Raw genomic sequence first — 27,821 nt, 5'->3', positions numbered from 1 at the left:
CTGCCTATGTTCTCACAGGGAGTCTGTGGCACAGCTGGGACCAGAACCCAGATCTCATAAGTTCCAGTCCAGCAGCTTAATCATAGGACTTTCCCCCTTCCTTGTTGAAGCCTACAGAACCCACAGAGAACCTATAAGGTTGCATTAAAGCAGTGTTTCCCAGAAATCATCCCTTCAGCAAAAGTCACAGTGAAACAGTAGGTGGTTCCAGCTTCACAGCTGTCTAGGAGCCAATAAAGTCCAACAAAGTCCATGCATATTTACATATATGTGGTGGAAGGAGAGTATGAGGATTCCTCAACTGAGCTAAGAGCCCCTCAAGCATTCGGCTTTGGAACCTCAGGCACTAGGCTGTAGCAGGAATAGCCAAAGAAATTGAGAATCAAATGCATTGAAACTAAGAAAGGGCAGTTGTCCCAATGCACAGATGAATGTCTTTTGTGAACTTTTGCACACAGAGCTCTTCTCCTAGCCTGTACTCACCTCCTCATTGACCCTCTTACAGAAGATAGCAAGCAGGAAGACAGCAGCAATGGGTGGCCCCAGATAGCTGGTGATCGACTGTATATAATCAAAAAGCTGCCCACTTTGAGCTGACTGCACCACAGGAATCCAAGCAATGCTGATACCAATTAAAGCTAAGATAAATAACCTGCAAATACAACCAATAAAAAAACTGTTAGCCACTTATTTATAAACATCAATCAGAAATACAGAAATCACAATGAACCAAATCAACAATTTAACAATTCATTGGGTTATTCAACTAGCATTAAAACATGAGCAAAAATAACAGTAATCAGCCATCAGCACTGGGGAAAAAGAGCAAGCAGCAATGAAATCTCACCCGATCCATCAGCTCTCAGTCAACTCAAAATGAGAACTCTGCTCTCAAAACAATAAATCAATAAGTCACAAATAAACACAGCAATCAATAAAACAGCAGAGAGAGATGAATAAAAGAGAAATCAGCAGCATAGCTAGTGAATATTACTGATGTTGTAGCTTTGTGTAACTGGCATCTTGGAATGAAATTTAAACAGATCCCCTGGAATATCTGTAGGGAATAGACACCTCAGATTAATCCCTAAATAAGAAACATGGCCTGGAAACTACCTCACAGAATACCCAGAAAGGCACACATGGGATTAAGCTGTCAGGCCACAAGAGGTCACTGCTGCACCACATGCATTCAGTGAAAGGTTGTTCATCAAGGCACTTAAAAGTGAACTTTGAAGGGTACAGTTTTGTTAGGTTCCTAATGCTGGGAAAGGGCGCAGTAACACTTACCTTCCAGCCAGCATGAGCTCTCTCTCAGATGCCCGGGATCGTATTTTGGTGTAGATGTCCATGGTGAACAGAGTGCTAGCACTATTAAAAATGGAAGTCAGGGAGCTCATGAGAGAGGCCAGCATGACTGACAACATCAGACCTCGCAAACCTGAAACACAGAGAGACACCACCTGAGCTGGGGAGGGTCAGTCACTGGGAAAGCTCCATCAATGACATCTCTGAGTGCATGATCTGACCTCCCCAACCCAGCTATCTCTTAATAAATGAAGTATGCCCAGGTTATAACAACTGCATGGTACCCTACTGGACATAAGCAGAATGATGCCTTCTAGGTCAGGAAGCACAACATTTACAATACCACATAATACCCAGGCTGGGCTGTTAGGAGATGGATAATGCCTGTGTGTATTTACTCAGATGGGGTCCTTTGTGTACAACATCAGGGGTCAGAGACACTCCCAGAAACATACATGATCGTCATTTATACTGCCTGATTGGACTCTGGGTCAGTGGGAGAGAAAGAACACCGCCCAGGAATTACCCCTAGAGGGGTACATGATCAAACAGCATTATGATACTCAAGGGAAGATACCAGCATTACATACAACTTGCAAGAGATGACTCCACAAGGGGCATAGCAAAACCAATCCATACACAAGGGAAGTGATAAGAAACCCAGACATTGATAATCATAGGTCTACCTAATACGGAAATGTCAGCTATCTCAATTCTCAGTCCCTGATCCAAACTCAGCTTGTAGTTACGCCAGAGTAAACTTTAAACATTTATTCTAAATTTATATCTTAAAGTCAGTGGCCCCTTGTGACCACTCTACCTTTTCGCCCCTAGCTCACAAATGTTACGAATTACACCTGGTAGGACATGCATACAACTGCTGCGAATTATACCTTGTAGGACACGCACACAAATGCTACGAATTACACCTCATAGGACACGCACACAAATGCTACGAATTACACCTGATAGGACACGCACACCAATGCTGCGAATTATACCCGATAGGACATGCACACCAATGCTGCGAATTATACCTGATAGGACACGCACAGTTCGAATCTAGGCTGAGGCACAGAAACAAAGTCCACAACTGCAGAGTTCCCAAAAGACACTAAGTTTATTACGCTCGAGCGTGGTGCCCCCCTGCTAGCCGGGGGGGGGACCCTGAATACAGATTATACAAAGGTTATACACTTTTTAGCAAAGCATGTTGCCCTTGGGCATCGGAAACCTTAGCCAATAAACAAACCCTTGTCTTATCTACCACCTATCCCTGCTTGGTGCATTCCTCGTGCTATACCAGTATGTTAAATTACACAGCATGGTCCTAAAACCATGCATCAGTAACTTTTATTATCAGAATGGGAGGCCTCACATCAAGGCCAAGAGACAGGGAGTTAGAGACTAACAAAAAACAGATACTGGGAGTCAAGGCAGGCTGGAGACAAGGAGGAGGATTTTCACAGGGATTCAGTATCTAAGGATCACTCCTCCTGGTGTATGATGTGCTGGCATTTAAACAAAGGTGGGCCCCAAACCAAAATGGAGTCACATGTGCTAACTTTTCCTTAACACAAATGAGGCTCGGATGCAATGGATGATCATTTCTCTTATCTGAGAGAAATGGCAGGTCCCCACTGAGTTGCTGATGGGTGGCAGCTGCTGCTTCAGTTGATAGGTCTAGGCTTTGGATCTCATTGGAAGCCAAGCTTTTCACCTTGGCATTACACATCCTCCACCCTCCACAAAGCCCTGCTGCCTTTTACTGTGTTTAACTCCAGGTGCTATCTTTTGTCAGGGCAACTATCTGTCCCTTCTCTGTACAGGCCTTCCTACTCTCATGTTTCCTTGGCCATCTTTCCCTTTGCCTTCTGTGCTCACATCCCTGGGTCTAGCTGGCTACTTCTTCAGCTCATGTCTCTTGTAACTCTTCTCCTTAGTGGTCTGAGGCCAAACCTGCCAGCATCACTGTCTAGCAGTCTCTTCCCAGAGAGGGGCAGTCTTCTCAGCATGCACTGAGTTCTCAAACCTTCCCTGCTGTACCCTTCTAAAATCTGCCAAACTCATAGGCCAGGTAAAGCAGAGGCCCCATGTGTATGCGGCTTGGCTCTCCCAGCTCCTCTTCCAGGAATGATGCTACTTTTCCAAGTGAGAGACTCTTGCCAGTGAGAAGTGAGGGAAACAGACCTCAGGCTGAGTTCTGCACAAGCAGCCTCCCTCAAGTAGCTTTTCCTAATGCAGACAGCTGAGAAGCAGCCCTCCTGGCTGTGGCCTAAGTCTGCACAAACCCATCCCTTCTTAGTGGTCCATTTGGAAACCATGGGCATAACATGAAGGCTTATACTTAAATGAAGTATAAGCCTTATCCACTCCTGTGGGCAGCCTCCATTTCTTTTTCTTTTCCCTCCATTTCCATCTTTCTGAGTTCTACCCGTCTTTCATGTTCCTTTTGTTCTTCCTCAGCTTCAAATCTGGTTAATTCCAACTTCTGTTGAACAGTGCAGTCTGTCATCCTAACCTCTCTGTTTTTAACTAACTTTACACCCAAGAGTTAGAAAGAAAAACAAATAAACAAACAAACAAACAAAAAACTGGCTTGTAAAATTTTCCTGTGCTGTAACCGGATACCCTTTTTTGCCCCCTGATAGCTGTTCTCAGCCTACACAAAAATCCTTTTGTTCTGCCTTGGGGACAGAGCAGCAGGCATAGAGACAGATTCTACAGCTGCAATCACCTTTTACAAAACCTTTTAAAATCCTGCTGTGCTTCTGGTTCAAAATTATCTCAAAATGATCCCACCGCTCTGCCACCATGTCAAGGTTCTTTCCCCACTCTGAACTCTAGGGTACAGATGTGGGAACTTGCATGAAAGACCCCCCTAAGCTTATTTTTACCAGCTTAAGTTAAAAACTTCCCCAAGGTACAAACTTTGCCTTGTCCTTGAACCCTTTGCTGCCACCACCAAGCGTGTTAAACAAAGAACAGGGAAAGAGCCAATTTGGAGACGTCTTCCCCCAAAATATCCTCCCAAGCTCTACACCCCCTTTCCTAGGGAAGGCTTGATAAGAATCCTCACCAATTTGTACAGGTGAACACAGACCCAAACCCTTGGATCTTAAGAACAATAAAAAATCAATCAGGTTCTTAAAAGAAGAATTTTAATTAGAGAAAAGGCAAAAGAATCACCTCTGTAAAATCAGGATGGTAAATACTTTACAGGGTAATCAGATTCAAAACACAGAGAATCCCTCTAGGCAAAACCTTAAGTTACAAAGAGACACAAAAACAGGAATATACACTCCATTCAGCAGAGGTTATTTTAACCAGCCATTAAACAAAAGGAAATCTAACGCATTTCTAGCTAGATTACTTATTAACTTAACAGGAGTTGTAAGTCTGCATTCCCGATCTGTTCCCGGCAAAAGCATCGCACAGACAGACTAACTCTTTGTTCCCCCCCTCCAGATTTGAAAGTATCTTGTCTCCTCATTGGTCATTTTGGGTCAGGTGCCAGCTAGGTTACCTTAGCTTCTTAACCCTTTACAAGTGAAAGGGTTTTGCCTCTGGCCAGGAGGGATTTTATAGCACTGTAAACAGAAAGGTGGTTACCCTTCCCTTTATATTTATGACAGCATGTATAGGAATATACTGTGTATACTGGAATGATCTAGGGCCTACGATAGCTGAGCCCTGATAACTCAAGAAAGTGCTGCAGTACATTAATGATGTCAAATCAGACTAAATGAGAATGCAGGTCCCTAGTTCTGGTAGCCGAATTCCAGCTCTGGGACATCTCTCCCCCACGACATCCAGCTTCTATTAATCCGTCATCCATGTCTTTCCCACAAAAACACTATCTTACCATTCGGCATAAGGTCCACCACCATTTTTGGATAAGCAATGTTTGAACAGCCAACTTTGGTGCCACAGTAGTTCTCACATATTGAAGGCACGACACAAGCCACCATATCTGAGAAAAAGATAACAAGACAGGGTTAGCTGGAGTCATAGCAGCAAGTTACCCATAAATCAAGAGAAGTTCCCAAACCCATCTCCATGCTAAACCACTGGATTTATTTGCCTGATCTCACCCTTGACTCCGCAGCTGTGGGAAGGAATTCCATTCCTGCATCACCTCTTTCCTAGCCGGAGAACGGTGATGATGGTGCTGAGGTCAAGCCACCAAAACTGCATTTGCAGAACTGCACAGGAGGTCGGGACTGAATCATGCGAGGACTGCAAAATCGGGGCTCAGGGGCCAGGGCAAAGTTAGCGTGTGCTCTGAAAGGCCCTCTCCTGCTCCGAGTCACCTGCTCTCCTTTGTTGTTGTACACACAGCTCATCGGAGAGGGGAAAAAACAACTGGTCCTGCGCTCACACTGAGCTCTGGCAGCCTGCAACTCACAGGCATTTCCGTGATCTGGGAACACTCCTCTGTGGGATCCAGGCACAACTCCCTCTGCACCAGCGAAACGTCACTCACAGACAGGAGTGTTTCCCACCCACTCAGGTAGAGCAGGAATGCTACCAACGAAGAGGGCAGGAGAGAGAGAGTCTCAGCGACACCTGTTCTGCACCAGGGACAGTGGAGCCCTGAGCAGGGGATGGAGAAAGAGCAATAGCTTCTTATTTTGTGGGAGCAGCTGGTGTGTGCATGTGTTTTGGGTGAGGAGAGGGGCTGAAGGAGTGGGGGAGGGGGAAACAGTGAAGAGAAAACTGAGTGGGGCTGGAAGAGGAGTGAGAAGAGAATAAGGAGGCTACAGTACTAGGTCTTACCTGTGTACAGAATTCGACTGATCATCCCAGGCATCACCATCACAAACATGGGCAGCAGCTTCAGGTACCCACACATGACACAGCCGGCCTTCACATGGGACATGTTCTTGGCTGAGAGGCATCGTTGAACAATAACCTGTCAATGAGACAGTAGATGTGAATGACTCCAGCTTTGTCACCCACATACGATGCCGGGCACACCAAGGCACAAATGAGACTCTTTAAACTGTGTTCCAATTTGCCCTTTCCCATAATTACAAAAACAAAAGAGCACTTGAAGGTCTTAGAACAAACCTAAATGGATAAAAGAAAACACTTTTGTCCAGGGTATGTTTAACCTGTGAGACTCCCTGCCACAGGATATTATTGAACCAAGAAGCTTAGGAAGTTTCAAAAGGATTAGACATTTAAATGAATAAGAACAGCAGACACAGTTACACTAGCTAGGATACAAATTATAAGGACTTTCAATCTGATCACCAGCTGGGGGCTGGAAGAATTCCCCCCAACTCATACATGGTATGCAATACTGCAACATTACAGTAGTACATTCTCCTTCTGAAACATACCACTTTGATCATTTTTGGAGACTGGAAGGACCATTGACCTAAGGAGAAGAAAAGGAAAGGAAACAGATGGACAGTCCCCCAGCCTAGCACGGAGGGACTGACATACACAGACCATCTGCCCAGCATTGTTTATGCAAGGAGATTGCAGCAACACACATACAAGATACACCTAGTACAGCTGGATGGAAAGCCAGGTCTATACCAGGATTGATAAAGGTCATTATATTTATATTGATGTCCTACTAAGATGCGCACATTTGAAAACTAGATCACAAGAAAGGGAGAAAAGCAACACACAGAACATATGCTCAGCCTGACATCAAAAGGGTAGTAAAGGAACACACACACACCCCATTGACTTAACATAGAAAGGGCTCAGCATTTAAAAGCTATAGAGAAAAATCACCTTCCCTTAAGGAGATAAAGGCATGGGGGGTGGGGTGGGAGAGAGATCAGTCCAACTACACTGCAGATTTTAGAATGCTCTGAAATTCCAATTGTTGCCTTTACACTACCTGATCTGTGCACCAGTACCACAAAGCGAGGATGCTCAAGCCAAAGGTAAGCCCCGGCCATGGCAGGTCTCCAGTGATTGGGTCTCGGAAGATGTGGAAAGAATCTTCCCGAGGGGTGTAGCATTTTGGATCAATGTTAATATTTCCATATGAGGTGTTTCCTGGAATTGCTTTCATATATTTCTCCTTAAAGGCCTCATATCCTCCTACTTTGGCAAATGCTGAAAAACAATGTAAAGATGCTTGAAATTCCTGATGGAGTGGAAGAGCCCCAGGAGAAAACTCCATGCTATCCGTGTGACAAATCTGCCCAACAGAGATCAACACTGTCAGAAGACATCAAAGTATGTGCTATGAACAGTCTCAAAAGCAAGGAACCACAGTGGCTTTCCTTCTAAAGATTCCTTTATACTCCACTGTCCTTCCCATGCCTCAGATGCCTGCTTACACCTTGCCAGAAAGTATAATGTAGGTATAATATCTCCAGGCTGCCTGACCCAGGTAACGACCAGAGACAGAGTCCACCAGATGAAGTCAATCTGAAATGTTTATTGTGAAGCAGGGGGACAACTTCATTTCAGTGAAAAGCTTCCAAAGAGGAAGACCAAGCAGTAAGAAGCTACAAGGTAAGGGAGAGGAAATTACAGCCTCACAGGGCTCCCTGCCTTTACTACCTCCTCTTGATTAATTTTGTAGGTTGATCCCTAAATACTAGGGTTCTGTGTCACAGGTGGACTGCATTTTAGTATCTTTGTGATCTTGTGGACACCCAGCCTCCTATTCACAATCACGCGGCCCACCTCCTCTGCCACTCTATGCCATCCTTATGGTAACTACAGAACCTGCATAAATATTTAATGTATTTGAGCTTTCGTCATGCAATTTAGCAGCTGGAATCAAGGTGCAGCCATACCATATGACAAACCAGCTCCCCAGTTAGCAACAGAGGTCCATGGACCACAGACTCAGAATCTTGGTCCTACTTTAATATTATGCATTCCTGGATGTGTTGAAGGTGCAATGGTCGGGATGACAGGAGGGCTTAGCAATGCAGCCTTCCCCTTTCCCCCAGCTAATACATGAAGCAATTGGACCGCCTCAGCTGTTAACCTGTCAGGACTCCACAGTGCTGGATTCATTTCCACAGGACACCGGGGGCTGCAGCTGATCATTCCAGCTCTCGTTCATCAGATTTACTTACCAAATCCTGTGAGAATAAAGGATCCCACCAGCATGATGATGGTCTGTAAGGTGTCTGTGTAAATCACGGCAGCAAGGCCACCTAAAGGCAAAGAAAAGCCAGAAAAATATGAGAGCCCCTGTGCTAATGCCTTAGTGGGAATCACCTCTCTTTGTTTCCTTCTCTCTCTCACTCACACACACACCCCTCTCCCCTTTCGTGCTCTCATTTTTACCCTCTTACTCCCCACTTCCATTTTCATCTTTCTGGATCCCCTTTTAACTTGTTTTTAATTTATCAATCTGTTCCACAAACTCACCTGTGATAGTGTAAAGACCAGTAACACCCAGCAGTATGATTATGGCCAAATAAAGGTTTAGCCCCATGGCCATTTGGATAAATATAGCTCCAGAGAACATGTCTGCCTAATAAAAGGAAAGATGACAGTTTAGGGAATGCTTAAGACTCATCTCTACTGATAGCATCTCTTTCCCCCCCACTCCCCCAAGCACTGCACAAAAGAATAAAAGCACATGCAAAATAAAGACTAGTCCTGTCTCCTTGGTCACCCAGATCTGCTTTATTTTAACTGCCAGTGGATTTTTGAAGTTCACGTCTTTGTTTCTGCAGTTTTTACAATGGTTTCCAGAAATCTGTCAGTGATCCTTCCTAGCCAAATCTGGCTACCCACCTCTCCAGGCCTGTGAATTTATGTATAGGGAAACAGTTCCACAAAGTTCTTAAATCCCAGACCATCCAAGTCTTTTGATAACCTTTGCATTATATCCAGGAAGAGTTTTATTTAAAAACTCTTTTGTCTTTATTTAGGTCTTTGCTCAATGCCATTCTTCCAGGCTCACCTTTCCAGTGCAACACAGATGCTTGGTATGACTGGTCTGCCTAGTTGAGGACAAACAGGAATCAAAGATGACACCTTATTTTACACAAATTCCATGAATATCTGTCAAAGTAATTAGCATTCAACAGGCCAGCTAGAGAAACAATTAGCTCTTGTAATGACATGGATTTTCAACTTCGTGAATACGGCCTGGGATTTTAGTTACCAACACATTTGCACCAAGGAAACCCCCTAAAGTAGAGATAATTTGAAATCAGGGTAACCAATTCATGCCTCATCAGTGTAATTTCTATCTCTATTAGGGGTTTGCAACAGTGCAGCATGCTGCACCACTGCAAAGGGGGGAGTGTCTGGGGGTGGGGATTTTCCACAGTGCCTACATGCCTTAGGAGCATATATGCCATTAAAAGTCATCTCACTGAATTTGTGCTCCTAAATCACTTAGGAGCTTTTGAAAACCTCACCCTAAAATCCCAGGGCAGACAAGGCGTAAGAGGGATATTTAGTCCTCAGCTCTACTAGGCTTTAGGGCAAACATTTATTCAAGGAACATAGGGAGCGCATCTAGTCAGGTATTCTGCCACAAGGAGAGGGGTAATATAAAAGTCATGCCTCTGGCTAATTGTGCCATGCTGTACATAACACTACTTAGCACATTTTACCTTTCAAGCCCTTTACAATCAGTAAGTAACATATCCTCATGACTCCCCAGTCAGCCAGGAAACTGAGTATCATCCTCCGCATTTTACAGACAAGAAAACTAAAGCAAAAATATAAAGAGGCAAATCCATTCCACAGCACTCAGCCTGAGTAGCTGGGCAGATGCTGGAGGAAGAAAACCTCTCCCCCAGGCCACTGAGGAAACTCCACCTTGAGACTGTCACCACCTCAACACCCCGCCCCTTCACCCCTTCTGCCTTCCGGGCAAGGAGGAGACCTGTGCAGCTGCAGATCCTCCAGACTTGCTCCCACCACCAGCCACATGCAGAGGCATTGTGAAGCTGAACTGTGCACCACACAGGGTGTGAAACGTATGCCTGGTCCCACCAACGAATTCCATCCCTGCTTTCACCATCTGTGGCCATGGAGGCTGGGGCTGGGTTAAGATGCAGGAATTCAGAAAGCGTAATCCCACAGGCTAACTATGAGCCCGTGCTGCTCTGTATGGGAGATGATTCATTCCTGACCCTCACAGCTGATCATCTTATGCCCCAAAGTTTGAGGTTTAAAACGTAGTTAATTATTTAACATCCTGAGCAATATGTAAACTCCTTGGATTTACTGAATCGCCTTCCAAGTTCACCTCTTCTACCTCCCAGTTACATTATTTACTGCTAATGTTTCCTTGTTATGGATACCATTAAAACGTTATATCTCTGAATGTACTAAACCTTCTCCATGCAAAAAACTCACTCTAGAGCTAGGCACACATCATTCAAGAACCACTAGGCAAAACTATTAATGACATGAGTGTCCTTTTACAACTTCCATTACATCTAAAGAATTCCAAGGAACACTTGCACTGCATTCACAGACTTGGGTTTTAAATTCCTTCAGATTACGGGGGAGCATCCAGGTACTTGTTTCCCCAGACACCTAGTCTTAATGTAATCAGTTACTGGTCACCAGTGCCTTGCCTACACTAGATGATTTTCTTAAAACTGCCCCCCCCCCGCTCTACCATGGGTACAGCTCCACTGGTGACAGCGATGGAAGAAGCACTAATGGTTTTCAGCTCCCTGAAAGCTACCATGGCAACAGCTCGCACAGAGCTGTAGGCTCATGCAGCAGCCAACTGACTTAAGCGTCTCTACTCTGCTTCTGCAGAACTCATCTTGGTTATGGGAGCCCCATGGAGTCAACCCTGACAGCACGGAGTTTCCCAGGGAGCCACAAAACAAGATGGGGGAGGGGAGGACAAAAAATACACAGAACAGAAACAAAAGAGAAAAGAGGCAGAAAATGGGCAAGAAAAAGGAGAGACGGTAGCAATTCTGCAAGGAAACATGGAAAAAGGGGAGCCCATCACTGGTGCATCACACAGGGGAGGAACTCTGCCCCCAAAAGGAAGGGAACTTCTGCAGTAGAGAAACCATGGAACATAGAATGTTGCACATTGAGCAAAACCCCAACAATCACATGTACAAGTGATGTAAATGAAGAACCAGCATGTAAAACAGGCACCCACGATACAAGATACTGTGGAGATACAAATATGAACTGCACTGGGCGTCACTGTGACCTTATACTTTATTTCAGCTTCAGCCTTGGCAGCCACAATGCCCTGATGTGCTTTGATCATTAAACTGAGAACTTCATCAAAAGCCAGCCCCCCTTGGAAGCTACCAACTCCCCCATATTCTTAATTCCCAAAACAGAATTACTAATTAAAAGCTTTGCATAGGGGGTGTTGGTCTGCCAGTTATGAACCACCCTATTTCATTCCCATACAGAGGATAACCACTCATGGTAGTTCATGGGATGCTCTCCCAGAGACTGATTAATATCAGCTACGGGTGTTATTCCAGTTAGTCCTGGATGGAGAATATTCACAGTGTTGTTAAACAACATTCTCCCTAATCTATAGTCTTTGGGGAGAGCATTCTAAGCATTTTTATCAACAGTCATTTGTAACACATTAATTAAAATCTCCCTGATTAAGATGATACAACCCTGCCCGCTATTTTAACCCTCTTAGCAAGCAGAATGATGAAATCACCTGTGTTCATATTCCAATATGCTCATCTACAAAGATTAATGCTTCTATATTGGTCAAGGGACATTAGGTGTATTTCCCTCCTCATCTGAACTTTCCTCCTCATCTCAGCTTTTTCCCTGACAAGACCCTGCTCCTCCAGGTCTTCTGGTGGTATCAGGTAGCAGCTCTGATATTAACCTTCCTCCCAGAGAACCTGTTTTCTGTCCCTACTTTTTCTTACTTCTACCAGCTGCCACAAACAACGCTCACTTAGGACTTTCCCAAAAGTTGTGTAACCATGAGCCATCACATTCCAGGTAATAACCTTCCCAGTCACCCTCTTCAGGCAGGCTCAGATAAGGAGATGCAGAGGGGTAACCCCAAAAACCAGATTTGCCCTCTTAAATACCCAAAGCTATTCTTGTGGACCCTCTTGTTCCAGTCTACACTTATTAGGACCAACCAGAGTGCCTTGATTTGCTGTGGTGAGCTGTTCTTCAACCACTCTGTAGGCACTTTTAAGGTCCTCTGCCTGCCGCAGTAACCCCAGCCTACCCAATCAAAGACAAATGTCATATTCCATTATACCCTACATTTCAGTTTTAACCTGCTTAACAACATGTTTTTAACCAATCATTTCATTTTGTCCTTTGTGGTTTGGAATGTCTTATACATTGTCCAATCATATGTTAATATCACATTGTGATTATGCTCCTGCAAGGTGAATCGTCTCCTCATACATTTCCATTGTATAAGCCCTTTCTTTTCATTTCAGTAACAACTTCATTAGAGAATCACAGGCATAAAAACAACCTTAAAATAGATTATGAAACTAGGTCACACTCAACCATATTTTCACTCTATAAGTAAGGCTACGATTATGTCACAGAGGTCAGAGAACTTCCATTGATTTCCATGACTTCCATTGACCTCCGTGCACTTTCTGCCCCAGGGCTGGAGTTCCCAGCCAGCCCCTCCCCCCCTCCCCCCCAGCTCCCAACCCCTACCCTGGTGGAGGGACCCTGCAGCTGTCCAGTCATGGCAGGGGGCTGGTGGACCCTGCAGATGCCCACATGCCCTGGCTGGTCAGCTGCAGAGAGTCCCTGCCGCCCACCATAACTGGACAGCTGCAGGGACTCCCCACTGCCTGCCGTCTGGGCAGCTGGAAGACCAGGGGCAAGGGGACCCTGCAGCAGCCCAGTCCCACGGGCAGGGGGACCCTGGAGCTCCTGCCCACTGCAGCGGTGGGGGACGTGGGAGCCCCAGCAGCGGTGGGTGTTGAACCCGCTGACCCCTTTTTGTCAGGGATGTTTTTGGTGAAAGTCAGGGACAGGTCACGGGCTGCTGTGAATTTTTGTTTATTGCTGGTGACCTGTCCCTGACTTTTACTAAAAATATCCATGACAAAACCTTAGCCTTATCTATAAGCAATATAAAAATCTACCTACTTGCAATTCTTTATTGTCTTCTTTTAATGTAAGTCCCATAAAGCTTTGCAAAATAAAGCTAACAGTTTCATACATAAGGGATGCTTGGAACCCTAGATCTATGTGCTAACAATACCATGCCCGATTAAATGGATGCAACATTTCCAATTACAGCTGCATATAAGAAACAACAGTTGTGTTGACAGCTCCTCATGGAAATAAATGCTACAGAAATGAAAACGGAAACCAAAAAGCCAACTTGGGGATTCGCCATAGACCTAGCCTATTTAATTTAACCTTGGTAAGAATCAGTCATTGTAAGAGAGTGTGAGAATGGGAGCAAAAGGCCAGCTCTTTTAGGTTACATTGGACTATTATCACACTCAGCTCCTATGCAGAGGGCAAAGAGTAACCTTCCATGGCAACTGCAGGAAAACAACAGAGCCAGGTCTGCCTGACCTGTGGACTTGGATGGAGATTTAATGGGTTCAAAAGGGAAGGAAAATCACAGCTCCCTTTGCTCCTGCAATCCCCTTGTTAGCCACACTTCATAGCTCAAACTAATCCACAGACAGGCTCTTTCCTCTTCCCTCCCTTCCTCTCCTTGCACTTTCCCACTCCTTTATTTTCTAACCCCATCTCTCTTCTCCCCACCTGCCTTCCTCTCTTTTCTTGCTTTTGCTTCATTAGTACTAACAGGTTGCATGTTCAGCTGAGGATACAGATGGAAGGATGTGTGAAAAGTGGGGACAAAAAAACCATTTCTTGAAAGCCCAAGGCCCCTTTTCTCCCACTAGAGCCAAAGTGAGTTACTCATACTCTGCAGCAGGAGAATTTGGCCCAGAATGGGAGACCTTAGAAAGAAGGCTCTAAAACAAAATGCTGAAAGTGGGGTGGGGTGAATGTTCCTGGGTAAGAAGCAGCAATAGTTGCCTTTGGGGGACAAAGGCAGAGAACCGGGTATTAAAATTCTGATAGTTTGAGACCTTCTCTTCAGTTTCTCTCACTGACGCCTGAGATGGCGCATACAGTATGTAGTACAAGGCTCCAGCCAGCCTAACCTGTTCCGGAGGGGAGCACATGTGGAAACAAAATCCTGGAAAAAGAAAGCTAAATCATAACCACCATCTAGAGAAAGAGTCCCCTGGTATAATCCAACATGCGCAGACAAACAGAGCTGTAGAGCTGGTTTGGATGGTCCGCACTGCTAGACAGACGAGTGACAACATGGAGACAGATTTTTACCTACCTAAATAGAGTCCAGGCAACAAATGAGAGAAGTGAGCCAGACAGGTAGAGAGATTTTATGTGAGCATAAAATAATAATACAGATAGGAACTTCACTTAGAATAGAGGAACTGGAAAAGCTTAACTCACCGAGATCTTGGTGAAAATATAGAGGAGCAGAGAAAGGATTGACAGATATATCTGAATCCGTCGGCCACCAAACCGCTTCTTGAGATACTCTGGCATCGTCACCACCTGCAGAGGGAGAGGGAGAAGAATTCACACTATGAACAAAAGACAATTACCATAGGGGGCAGAGGCTCTTCTGTCCAGATACCACACTGGTAAGTGCACTAGAAATGCAGATGGCCTCCAAGAAGCACAGAAAGACAGTCTGTCAGATGCTCCTCATGTCAGGATCTCAAAGACACAGAGACCTTGTTTAAATACATAGAAACAACTTATGTCGAGTCCCTGTCACAATCAGGTCTCTCCTCCCACTGACAATTGTTTTGGGATAGTGCTAGACCCACAAACACAGCAGGCTGAAACAGAAAGATGAAAGCTGGGAACAATAAAAGGCATAACCTAGTGTTTGTACTTACCCCAGCCCTGATGTAGATGGGTACAAACAACCAGCCAAGAACAAATACAATTATCAGGGCCTGTAACCAAGGAAAGAACAGCTGAATTAGCCTCTTGTCCTTTCACCAGCACTTTCCAAGGCCACGTATCCAGCTGCAGAGAGTAAAACGGTGACCAGTGCAGGCGCCCCTGGCCTCATTCTTTCTCCTTGTCTGGCATTTTACAGTTGGAACTCCAGGGGTGAAGTCCCAGCCTTATTGAAGTCAAGGGGAGTTTTGTCTTTGACTTGAATGGAACTAGGATTTCACCCCAGGTGTACAATAGAAGCACCCAAGGAAGAGTCCCCCACTGCAGCAGACTTATTGAAGTATCAAAGAGAACGTTGCTTCAGCATTTCCCCATGTCTGTCCATGGGGAAATTCACTTGTAGTGTGTCTAACACTGGTCTCAAAATGTCCTTCTGTTGCACTATCCCACTACAGCTCCACCAGTAGTAGCAACCACCAGAGCATTCGTGTACCCTGGGCACAGGTGCTTAAACCACTGTTTCATTAGTCTTGCCCGGAGCAGGCCAAGGCAACATGGTGTTTTAAACACCAGAAGCACCCAGAAACCTCTCTGTGTTGGCAGATTCACCATTGTTACCACTGGGAAATGTGAAGAAAGTCTAGGGATGCCACCCCAGCACCCTTTACTAGTCTCCAGGCAGCCACCGACACAGGAAAGAAACCACTAACAAATCCAAGTGTGTTATGAACAAGTCTCACTTGTGACTAGCTCTGCTACTCCAAGGTGTTGGACAGCAGAGCTTACTTCCATGCCCATGTCACCCACCAGACTTGCCCACTGACCTGCCTTCTGCAGTGGGAGTAGTTAAGAGGTGTCCTTATATATTATAAGACATATAATACTCTCATATTTGGGACTATACACTGTAAAGTATGGTAGCTCTGCGATACTACATACTGTATATTCTGAGCATCAGATATTTTATTGTAGATCATACATCAATATTTCTTACTTAAATGTTAGCGATTTGTTTTGTGCAGACTTGTGCACATTAAAACCAATATAGAGCTAAATTCTGCTCTCAGAACTGCACTCTAGATCTCTCATCCACACGCTAGTTCTTTATTGCCTCTCTGAAGTTCTGCTCATAGATCAAGCATAGGACATGCCAGCCATATTGGGCACCATGCTGCTCTCACTTCCACCCATGTACATCAAGAGTAACTCCACTGAAATCAATGGAATTACACTGACACAGAGGCAGTATAAGTGAGAGCGGAATCAGGTCCAGTTCTCTCTCTTGCTAACACAATCAGTATGGATCCCAAAGCAGCATTTTCCCATGTATATTAGCATGTTTATCAGTTCCATTGTGTTGTTTGTATTGTAATGAGCTAACTAGCTAGCTTCTGTGTACATGTACACACATGCACATCACTGTCCTCTACGTCATCAGAAAATAATAAAAAGTGACAGTTTAAACTAACTGATTCCAATGTGTGCATCTCTCTAAGCGAGCGTCTACTCCCTTCCCCTTACACAAAGAAGTTGCAATCTATATGGGGCTCATTTTATACCCAGCACACTTCTATTTTAAAAAAACCTAAGGCCCATATGCTTCCTTTGATGATTCAAATCAATTACAGGGAAACCCCAAATCTCCAAGGTCTTTTGTTGTGTTGCATAAACTCCTTTGTGAAGTGCAACAGCCAGGGGCATGGCCACTATTATTCCAGAGGCTGAGGATCTAAGGGAAAGAGCTAGATCTCAAGGCTCTTGGCTCATTCATGTTCTCTCATGTCCAGATCTTCCTGGAGCACCAGGTAAACAGCAGCCTGCTCCAGACTCCTTGCTGCCAGGAATTGACCTCCTAGTAACTGTGTCCCCAATTTCCTTCCAATGAGTACTGATGGTAGAGAAGCTAGTGCTGTTCAGGGCAGTGGTAACATGTGATGCAAACTGTACCTTCAGACCAGCTAACCTGAAAGGGGAAATACATCATAAAGGGGAGTTCCCCAACTCCCGGCCACACATACATGAGCTTTGTTGCTGAATCCATGGAGGACTACATGACTACTACTGACTGAGGAGAGGGAGCACGTTACCTTTTGTCCTGCTCTCTCCCCCAGATCCTTTCCCAAACCTTTACGGTTCTTCTGCCACGCTCCAAGCAGTAGTCATAGTACTTTTAACCCATTGAGGTGTTTGGTTATAGGACAGGGGTCTGGCCCCAGCAGACTGAGCACAGACCCACACTGGTGGTGCATTAGGAGGTAGCCTCTGCACTCCTTCACTGCTGTCCCTTAGTGAGAGGGGAATGAGAGGACACGTAGGGGGTGAAGGCAACCCTAAATTCCTCACTTCCTGGAGGAAAGCAAAATACACCTCTCCCCCAATCCCACTTCTACAAAGCAAATTCTCAGCAAAAATGATACAGATGAGATCAGAAAAGCTGTCCTTTCCCCCGATATCTGGAGATGTTGTTTATAAGTATTTGAAAAGCAACCAAAGGACAAGGATAGAGTGGAGGAAATCACCAATATATTTAGAGAGAGAGAAAAACACCTCTGTGGAAAACTGGTTTCCTAATATAGCAATGGCCTTTTCTTCTCCCATTGACTGCGCTGCAGGTGGGAGTGGTGAGAGAGGCTGAGGAATGGGAATCGACACAGTGTTCTTGTGGTGGGTGGTTCTGCCAGTCGCCAGCCCTTGGGGAGGCAGGTGCTGCTGGGCGAGGGCTCTGACGACACTGAAGTGAGTTGGAGTTTTAGACAATGTGGGCTCGCCTGATCTCTTTGGATACCCCCGAGGTTACAATTTTTATTTAAATGTGTACCACTTACGTTCCATTCAAATCCTGCAATGGCGATTCCTGCAGCCGCTCCTGTGCCTGCCAAGCCCACAAAGTGCCCACTACCAATGTTACTGGCAAACAGAGAAGCACCAATCTGGAAAGAGAGAGACAACAGATGTGGGTCATAGATCCTGGGCTCAGGCCCTGGCTAAAACAAGAGTTGTATTTGTGATTTTTTAAAAAGTGCATATTTGGTGTTTTGAGATTTCCTGTCTGCCACCACTATGGGACCTGAGTGCCTGATTTCTCCTCTTAAAACCCAACATTGCAGCCATCATCCCTACAGGCAAGGAGGACTGAGCAGGACATCACATATTAACTCAGCCAGAGGGGACACTGGTGAATGCTAATACTCCCTCCTCCACTTGAGCTGAGCGCGTGGCCTACGCCCATATAGAATTTCAGCTCTTTGGAGAGCATTTCCAACGAACATGTGGGTGATGCATTGCGGAATGAGCAGCCAGTGATCTCGGCTAGAGGTCCAGGCAGCTAGCACAAAAGGCTGATGTCACACATCTAATCTGCTTCAGGGACAAGAGGCTGATTCATGCCCCTCTCAGGAAAATGAGATATCTCATTGGGCGAAAGATCCACAAGCCTTACAGCTGACTTGTATCTCCAGTGGGACACACACCCTTTTTGCACTTGACCATCAAGGGGAAAATAGGTTAACTGAATGGGACTCTGGGAGGTGCTATGGTAGATACAGCTACTGACCCAAGGGTGCAGTACATGTGAGTGACACACATGTGCATGCAAGGCATGTTGGTATCTCTAAAACCTGTAACATCCTGTATTGATCCCACGGACTGAGTAATGGGGAGAAACAGGAACTGCTGTTATATACGGATGGAAGGAAAGAAAGAAGTTAGTGCTGGATTAAAAGTAAGACAGAGATTCACAAAAGGGAGATCATACCTATGTAACCCTTCTGCCGGGTGGTGGCAGCAGCAACAAGGGACAGGTTAAATATCTAGAGGTCCCTCTTAACATTACAAAACTGGCTTGGGACCCCATCCAGAAATCTTGGAAAACAATTTACTACCGACCCCTGGGAGCCTCTAGGAGGTAACACTTCCCCACTTGCAAACACTGAGTCTGAGTATAACAAAAGAAAACTTTATTAAGACGAAATGAAATACATCGTTAATCTGGGAAAACACAGCAACAATTACTCAAAAGTATGCTAACAAAAAGTAAGCACTGGCCCCATATTATCTTGAGCAGTAGACTTTTGCCTCAGTTTCCCACCTTGTAGTGTGAAAGTCCAACAAACAAACCACTCCCCTTTTCCCTCCGCTGCACCCCACTCACATTTGTCATCTGAGGGCAGTGAAATCCCAGCATCCAGGGCTGTATTCAGGTGGGTTCACCTCCTGCCCCCAGGCTCGTGGGATGGGGGAGAGATGCCTCTGCTCACCACTGTCACTGTTGCTGCACACCACCATGAGCCTTTGACCAAGAGGCGGCAGCTAAAACCAATGCCCTAAACAGCCTGATGCTAAGACAAGTTTGCCAGGTCTCGAAAGGGCTGACATGCTGGGCTTTTTTTCCAGCAGCAAGGTTGCAGTGAAACTGTATTTTCTATCTTTGCTAATCTTTCCTCTCCCATTTTTGGGTGGTGCTTGTCTGGTTTTGTCTTCTAGGAAATGGGACTGGACTTTAAATAACAATTCCAGCCCATCTCAGCTAACTTCCCCTCTTTCCCCACCCCAAAAGACAGTTATTACCATCTTTAATGCCATCTAAGAGACTGTCAGACAAAGGGTGTTTCTTTCTAAAAGCTCTCTCCACCTGAAGGGAAAGTGAATAAGGGATATTTTTAAAATGAGAGCCTTACTTAATATTTCAAATGCTTTAAGGTTTTTCCTTCTTTTTCCTATATCTTTAATAATAGGTTAAAAAAAGGTTTAAAGGTGTGTTTGCTAGGGTACTAGGCAGCCTGAGGTCTCTGTATACCAAACCTTGTGTAAACTGTATAAAGATGGACAGTTTCAGGGTCACATTGACTCTTTGGGCCCATATATTCCATCTATATCAGGGGTCTCAAACATGCGGCCCACATGAGGACTGCGGGGTTATTTCCTGCAGCCCATCAAGCCCCCACTCTCAGCGCGCCGCATCCCTGCTCCTCTGCCTACCTCCAGGTGCTTCCCGCTGCCAAACAGCTGTTTGGCAACACTTTCCAGGATGGAGGGGGAAGGAGCGGGGAGCCTTGTGCTCAGGGGAGGAGGCGGGTCAGGGGTGGGGATTTGGGGAAGGGGTTGGAATAGGGGCAGGGAGGGGGCGGAATCTCATGGAAGGGATGGAGTGGGGGCGGGGCCAGGGGGGTGTCAGTGATGTGGCCCTCTGGCCAATGTAGTAGTCCTAATGTTGCCCTCGTGGTGATTCGAGTTTGAGATCCCTGATCTAAATTAATACAACACCACAGAGTAACATTCCCAGCTTTACCCATGGCCGTATTGTATTGTCTGTGTACATTTTTAAAAGAAAAATACAAAACCAAACAAAAAACAATGCAGTTAGCAAAACATTTCAATTAACACAACAGTCATTATTCCCAATTTCAGGACAAAAGAATGCCAACATATGGGTCTATTACTTTCTGCTTCTGTTTGTCTTTCTGACAGGGGAAAGATTCTGTACAAGAGGATCATAAGATCAGCATACACTAGTTACAAATACAATCTAAAAACAAAATCTTTTTCCATAATTGCACGTATATACATAGGGACAGATTTTTTAATTCAGAACTGTGAAAAGAAATTTGCATGTTTTGCGCCAATACTTTATTAATTTGCAGCAAGAAAAAGTTATGTGGAAGAGGTTAGCTGATGGCTGGCAACATGTTTGGCAGTTACTATGTTTTAATTAAACCAGAGTATCTACATAATGCAGATGTCCAGGGCATTCTGCTTAACTTTTCAGGATGGGATCTTAATGCCCTTAGGCTGCTTTGACAAATCCCAGCCTTAGAATATAAGAGCAGCCATACTGGGTCAGACCAAAAGTCCATCCAGCCCAGTATCCTGTCTACCGACAGTGGCCAATGCCAGGTTCACTCCTTCTGGGGCATCTAACAGGTAATGATCAAGTGATGTCTCTCCTGCCATCCATCTCCACCCACTGATAAACAGAGGCTAGGGACACCATTCCTTACCCTTCTTCTAGATACATCATAGACGTAAGATAGAGAAACTGGGCCTTAAACTTTGGATTGTCCCAGACAGAGTTGGACACTAAATCTCATCAATGAGAGTATGTGGGTGCTGTAATATATCGCTGCAGAAACTAAAGGATTCTGGCCTATTTTCCAAGCAACTCCATGATGCCGGAAGGTTGTCCCTTCATGACAGGGTCAGCATTATGATTTTCAGGGAGCTGGCCATTAATGATCTCCCCTTATGATCATGCTGTTAGAATTATGACAAGTTGGAGGGGGTGGGTTTTCTTCTCCTCTGAACAGACCTGACAGACACAGAGCGTGCATAGGATGTGGGGCCGTGAGGGTACACTTGCTGAGCCTGCTTCTCTGATGAGGGAATTTCAAGGAAAAAGTAGCTCCCTCCACCAGTTAGCACTGACTGCGTTTCGGAAAGGATACAGTGGCACTAGAAGTGGGCATGAGGGTTTGAAAGGGAAGGGGTCAACTGTTCAGTGAATGAATGAAAGATATAATGGAAGAGAGGAGATGAAAGATGACGAAAAGGAAAGAAAGACTGTTTGTCATAAATATAAAGGGAAGGCTAATCACTTTTAAATCCCTCCTGGCCAGAGGAAAAAACCCTTTCACCTGTAAAGGGTTAAGAAGCTAAAGATAACCTCGCTGGCACCTGACCAAAATGACCAATGAGAAGACAAGATACTTTCAAAGCTGGAGGGGCGAGTAGAAACAAAGGGTTCTCTCTGTCTGTGTGATGTTTTTGCCCGGACCAGAGCAGGAATGCAGGTTAGAACTCCTGTAAAGGGCGAATAAGCAATCTAGTTAGATATGCGTTAGATTCTGTTTTGTTTAAATGGCTGATAAAATAAGTTGTCCTGGATGGAATGTATATTCCTGTTTTTGTGTCTTTTTGTAACTTAAGGTTTTGCCTAGAGGGATTCTCTATGTTTTGAATCTGATTACCCTGTAAGGTATTTACCATCCTGATTTTACAGAGGTGATTCTTTTACATTTTCTTCAATTAAAATTCTTCTTTTAAGAACCTGATTGCTTTTTCATTGTTCTTAAGATCCAAGGGTTTGGGTCTGTGTTCACCTATGCAAATCGGTGAGGATATTTATCAAGCCTTCCCCAGGAAAGGGGGTGTAGGGTTTGGGAGGATTTGGTGGGCGGGGGGGGGGAGGGGAAGAGACGTTTCCAACCAGGCTCTTTCCCCGTTATATATTTATTAGATGCTTGGTGGTGGCAGCAATAAAGTCCAAGGGCAAAAGGTAAAATAGTTTGTACCTTGGGGAAGTTTTAACCTAAGCTGGTAAAGATAAGCTTAGGGGGGTTTTCATGCAGGTCCCCACATCTGTACCCTAGAGCTCAGAGTGGGGAAGGAATCTTGACACTGTTGAAAGAGAGAGAAGGAGAAGGTTACTTTAAAATCCTCTGACAGGTCAATTGTTGACAGGGGCTCACTATTCAGGAAAGCACAGTCAGGCTGAAGCTATAAGAAAGTTACTGTATATTTGACACGTTATTCATTAATCTATTCGCCTTACTATTTTCATTGGCTTTTTGCTCCCCAGAAGTCCTGGTGCTTGCTGCCCCACAGGCCTCCTAAGGAACCTGGAAATCCTACACTTTGCCTAGCAAAGTAACTTAAACAATCCCGAGCCCCTACAGTGCACTATTTATGCCATTGATCCACCTCTTTACGTAGGGACTTTACCCTTGTGGAATGACACTGGATTTTTTTTTTTTTACTTAACTATTTTGGGACACAAAAGTGTATTTGTGCAAATCCACAGCTCTCCCCACCCTTAACCACTCAAACTTGCATATTGCTTAGCGCCTCTGTAAAACCTTTGCATGCACCTCTCAAGACTCAGCTACCTTGAGAAAGGAAAACAGGTTTGCTATTCTGCTGCCCTACGTTCTCTGCAAGATCTACATTTTGCATTATCATCTAATCAGGTAGTTTTAAAATGGCACACAATTCTTTAACCAACAGAGATGGACATAGATTTCTCAAGTAGCACAGGCTATGTTGTAATGTGGAATCACCTGTGTCCCTTCTTCCCCATCCCCCACCCCCTTCCCTGCTCGGTGCTATGCAATTACTTACCTCCTCAAACCTTGCATATCCAACAATGTTTTAGGCATCTTGCTGGGACTTCATATGCAAGCGTTGGCTTGGAAAGCAGCCCAGCCTCTGCTAGTTGCTTAGCAAGCCAGCCTGATACTTTAGCTTCCCCATCATCAAATATGCAGGCACCAGACCCCGTGCCCACAGTCTTGGGAAGGCATCCCACTACTAGTCCCATTAGAGGAGTTGGCAGAGTCATTAGAACTTGGATTTACTGCACTTTTCCTTTTCTATCAAAGATTCACTTTGGTTGAATGTTTGGTTGGTCTTTTTACCTTAAACAGTGGTGGTTTCACCCTGGCCTACCACTAAAAATGTTTCTACCTCAATCCACTCCTTCTAGGGACAGAAAGCAAAATATTTATCCCCACTACCCACCTCCTATAACCTGCCTACAGAACTGCTAAATTAACAAACAGGAAAAACTTTTAGTATATAAAATAATCCCTTCACACACAATGATCAGAGAAACCTACTCAGTGGGCAACAACGAAACATGACTGCATTAAACTGAAGTGAAATTATCTGCATATCCCAATTCTCTTCCCTTCTTTGACTGCTGGGTGTTACTCATTTACTGTTGCCCTAAGCCTTGGCCTGTCCAGCCCATAAATTAATATATCACTGACCCGAAATGGGAGAGCTGGATTTAATTTCTGTTTTAAGGGAAACACACATACACGTCTCCAAATATTTCCCACTAAGTAGTCACTAAACTCTTCAAGTTATTGTTAAACTTTTCATGCCCAGATAGTTTATGTTCTTCAGCTTTTCTGTTCCTTTAAAATTTATTTCTTAAAAAGCACAGATTAGGCTGGGATGTTTCTGTGTGAATCAGAGCACCCTTGAATACAAACAGAGAACAGAAATAGGTTCCGACTCTGACATTTTTATTATTGTGTGTGTTTATTTTCAGGGCCTGGTCAATACTGAGAGATTGGCCACATAATGAAGATATCAAGATTTCTGTTTGTCCAGAAACAGATAAACACTTCCCTAAAACAATACACAGCCGCCAATTATCTGGCTGAACTACTCACCCCTCCAACTAGCAAAAAAAGGGAACATTCAGTTTCATTCAACAAAGAACAGGGAAAACACACCACCTCTTTTCTTTTCTCAATCCCCAGCTTATGCCCACCGCTGCTTGGTATAGCAGGGAACAGCACGACAATTGAGGAATGAAACTAATCCAATGGAAATTTAATTTCTAAAACAGGTTATTGGAGTTATATTTTCTTTTATTCTCTATTGCAGAAAGCAATGAATTGTGCAGTCAAGTCTCAATAAGCCAAGTCAAAAGGAACAAATATACTATGATGGGAAAAGTCCATTTATAAAGCACCATCCCCACCTACAGACTTGGGAAACTCACCCTGGTTTCCCTGGAACATTCCCAGGTTATAATCACACATGGCACTGCCCCAGAGTAAAATCAGAAAAGGCATTTCTCTAACACTTTAAATATTGCATTAGTTGGCACAGCACCAAGCTGGTATTTCTACTCTTTTTGGCCTTTTTATATTTTATCCCCTCTTCCGCCATATCTATTTGCACTAGGAGGCCTGAGACTGGCCCAGACTAAAACCAGGGAAAGGGTTTTCCAGAATCTCACATTCTTTCATTCAGAGTAGCCCTCCAGAATAGTATTGTTAATATAAGTGTTTACTTTAACTAGGGATCTGAGTGCTCGCCATGTCTTTTGCTTTTATCTTACCAGGTGCTGCCAAGGGTGGAGAGGAAGAGATTTCCTGTTAGGTCACAAGGAGGTATGTGTGCGTTCCAAAGTGAAGGAGCTCATAGGGAGGAGGCAAAGATGGTTTCAAGCAAATATTGATCCTAGAGACAATTCTGGCAATACAAGATCATCCCCTCTGGCCTCTGATATGCCTCCTACATGGACAAGAGGCTTAGGCGATATAAAGCTGGCTACATTGCTTTATGTCTCTGGGGGACTCCCCTGTGTCAGGGGAATTCCCGCCTGCCCCTTTAGGGAAGCTTTAAATCCCCTTTGTGGCTTTAGAGTGGTGCAAAGCAGCTTACCCAGGGCTGAGGGTCTGACCCATGGTGTTTTTGTGTTGTAGACACTGGGCTGGATTCCCCACTGCCTTGCACCATGTGCCATCATTTGCACCTGTACAATGTGATAGTGTTTTACACTCACTATTCATAGGTATAAAGAACTATACGAAGTGTAAAGCAGCAGAGAATCAGGCCTAGTGCATTTAGTCAGGCAGGCAGGCAGGGGTCCTGATTGACCTCTATGTTTGTTATCCAGTTTCAAGGCAGCGTCACTCCACTGATTAAACAAAACAAATTTGCCTTAAAATAACTTTGAGATTCTCCATTTCCCAATGGTTTCTATTAGTACCTGAATGTTCTCAATCCTAATCTACTCACGAGATCCTCCTCCTGCTTGGAAAGACAATGCTCTAACGTTAAAATGGCAATTCCAATCCTGCCCCAATTCAGGCAACGCTGAATGGAGACACTGAAAAAGTGGCAGGGATTTCTGAAAGCTGTTCTGAAAATTCCTACAGTCAGTAAATATTTATTTAGTTCTCCAAGACCCCATCCTGCAATTGTATCCGGGTGGACAAAGCTCTGTATCAAATCCCACTCCAGTGCAAAGGTCCTGCCGCATGGGTCCAACTGCAGGATCAGGGGTAGGTATTTATAACCAATCACTGGAGTTTTCCTTCCAGGGCGAACTGCAAAGATGATCACTAAAGTACCATATTAGTGACACTCAGAGAATGCATCTATCACTATCTGGGATGCAATCCAGACTAGCGAGAGCTTGTGTCACCACCTGCTCTGCAACCTTAGGTGCCTCACAATGCTTTGCTGCTGTAGCTCCCAACCTGGCCACTCACAAACAGCCAAACACCCCAAGCGTCTTTGTATAGCTGCAGCCTTCCAGCTACACATGAGCCCCACTCTAGATTCCCGCAGCCTTGGTTACTACTTGTGGGGTAATCCCAACACACTCCCAGTCCCAAATTTTCCCAAGAACACATGCATTCTGCAGTGCCTAGCCCTCTCCTGGACAGTCACATATTAGAGGTCCATTGCCCCATAAGGGGTCAATGAACAACAGTTTACTACTTTAATTGGAGTTATCAAACAATTCAGTTTAAACACAACACTGGATTGGTATTGATTAAAGAATAAATATCATTTATTTAACTACAAAGAGATAGGTTTTAAGTGACCACAAGTACAAGATATTAAAAAGTCATAAAATGCTTTCTAATGCCCCCACTTAAATTAGATTTGGTTCCAGGTAAAATCCTTACCACACATTCCCAGCAACATAGCTGACCAAATTTTCAAGTCAGGATCTCTCACAAAGTCCAAAGGCTGGTTCCTCTGTATTCTTGGGTGAAAGAGAGACAGACAGATAGGGAGAAAAGAAAGTGAGAGTACCTGGGGCGTTTTGCACCTCATTGCACCTCATAGTCCAGTCACCCTCAAATGCATTTTGCTGAAGTAAAGTTCCTTCAAGCTGTGGAGATGGAGGCATGGAGTCTCATGGTGAAAGAGGTTCCCTGTTTGTTAAAATTCTGCTAAAGGATGGCCACTTGACTGCTGATTGCAAATCAATTTTGATCACACCTGGCTAAAGGCATTGGCTTGTCTTTGAGAAATAGGTTTACCCCCTCCCCAAACTTGTCTGGTAAACACACTTCAGCCATAATTTTAGCCTATGTTCATAACTTTACATGTAACATTGTTACATACATTTCATCTTGATATTATTGGCCAGCAAATTATTAGTTTTCAAATGATGGCTCACAAGGCACATTTTGTACAAAGATTATTACAGTGGTGTGTAGGGTGTGAATACAGGGATGCATTCGGTCACAGAACCACATTTATCTAGAAAGATTTCTCCTTTGCCAGGAAGTCTCATTCAATAGAGAGATGATGACCTAATGGAGAGAGCATTCGACTAACTCAGGAGACTTGGGTTCTCGTCTCAACCCTTGCTACCGGCCTGCTGGGTGACCTTAGGCAAGTCACTGCACCCATCTGTGAATCACTTTCCCCATCTTAAAACAGGGAGAATGACACTTACCTCCTCGGTAAAGTGGTTTTGGATCTACAGCTGAAATGTGTTGTGTAAGTGCTTGATACTATTATTATAAATATAAACTCTGATTTGTTATCGGTAATTTATTATGAACATTCCAGGGTTCTCGCCTTGCAATGTTACAGCAAAAGACTAGATTACGCAGCCACATGAAGGCAATACAGCAGCACCACAGAAACCACACCTACAAATCAATTCCTCTCTCTACCTTGTACCTAACAGCAATCACCTCGCATGAGCCAGGCCCTCATCCAAAAACATTAGGGTCCAGAGAAGGTAGTAAGCATGGGCGGCGAGTCCTATGGGCCCATGGTGCCTGGGCACCAGGAATATTCTTGGCCCGGGGCCTGGCTCCAGCAATGTTTGGGGCCGGGTCTCTCCCTCGGCCCTGCCTTCCGCTCCTGGGTCCCCCCCATGC

General features: G+C 44.7%; 1 protein-coding gene and 1 long non-coding RNA gene across 2 annotated transcripts in view; one reads left to right on the top strand and one right to left on the bottom strand.

The window, feature by feature from the left end:
* Positions 1-27,821, bottom strand: part of LOC311531363 (sodium/glucose cotransporter 1-like) — a 54,255-nt gene that overhangs the window by 22,599 nt on the left and 3,835 nt on the right. The window contains exons 3-12 of the mRNA XM_084648661.1: positions 18,000-18,104; positions 15,168-15,227; positions 14,713-14,817; positions 8,671-8,776; positions 8,373-8,453; positions 7,172-7,392; positions 6,088-6,223; positions 5,174-5,281; positions 1,291-1,441; positions 484-652 (exon numbers count right to left, since the gene is read on the bottom strand). Of these exons, the coding sequence (XP_084504787.1) occupies positions 484-652; positions 1,291-1,441; positions 5,174-5,281; positions 6,088-6,223; positions 7,172-7,392; positions 8,373-8,453; positions 8,671-8,776; positions 14,713-14,817; positions 15,168-15,227; positions 18,000-18,104 (1,242 nt within the window). The remainder of the gene's footprint in view (positions 1-483; positions 653-1,290; positions 1,442-5,173; positions 5,282-6,087; positions 6,224-7,171; positions 7,393-8,372; positions 8,454-8,670; positions 8,777-14,712; positions 14,818-15,167; positions 15,228-17,999; positions 18,105-27,821) is intronic.
* LOC311531351 lies at positions 21,887-27,471 on the top strand. The gene is made up of 3 exons (XR_014714199.1): positions 21,887-21,959; positions 25,028-25,076; positions 27,214-27,471. It is a non-coding gene; the product is annotated as an uncharacterized lncRNA (long non-coding RNA).

Source organism: Lepidochelys olivacea (assembly GCF_965140295.1).
Source record: "Lepidochelys olivacea isolate rLepOli2 genome assembly, chromosome: 15".
NCBI lineage: Eukaryota > Metazoa > Chordata > Testudines > Cheloniidae > Lepidochelys > Lepidochelys olivacea.
This window is presented reverse-complemented; position numbering and strand designations above follow the sequence as displayed.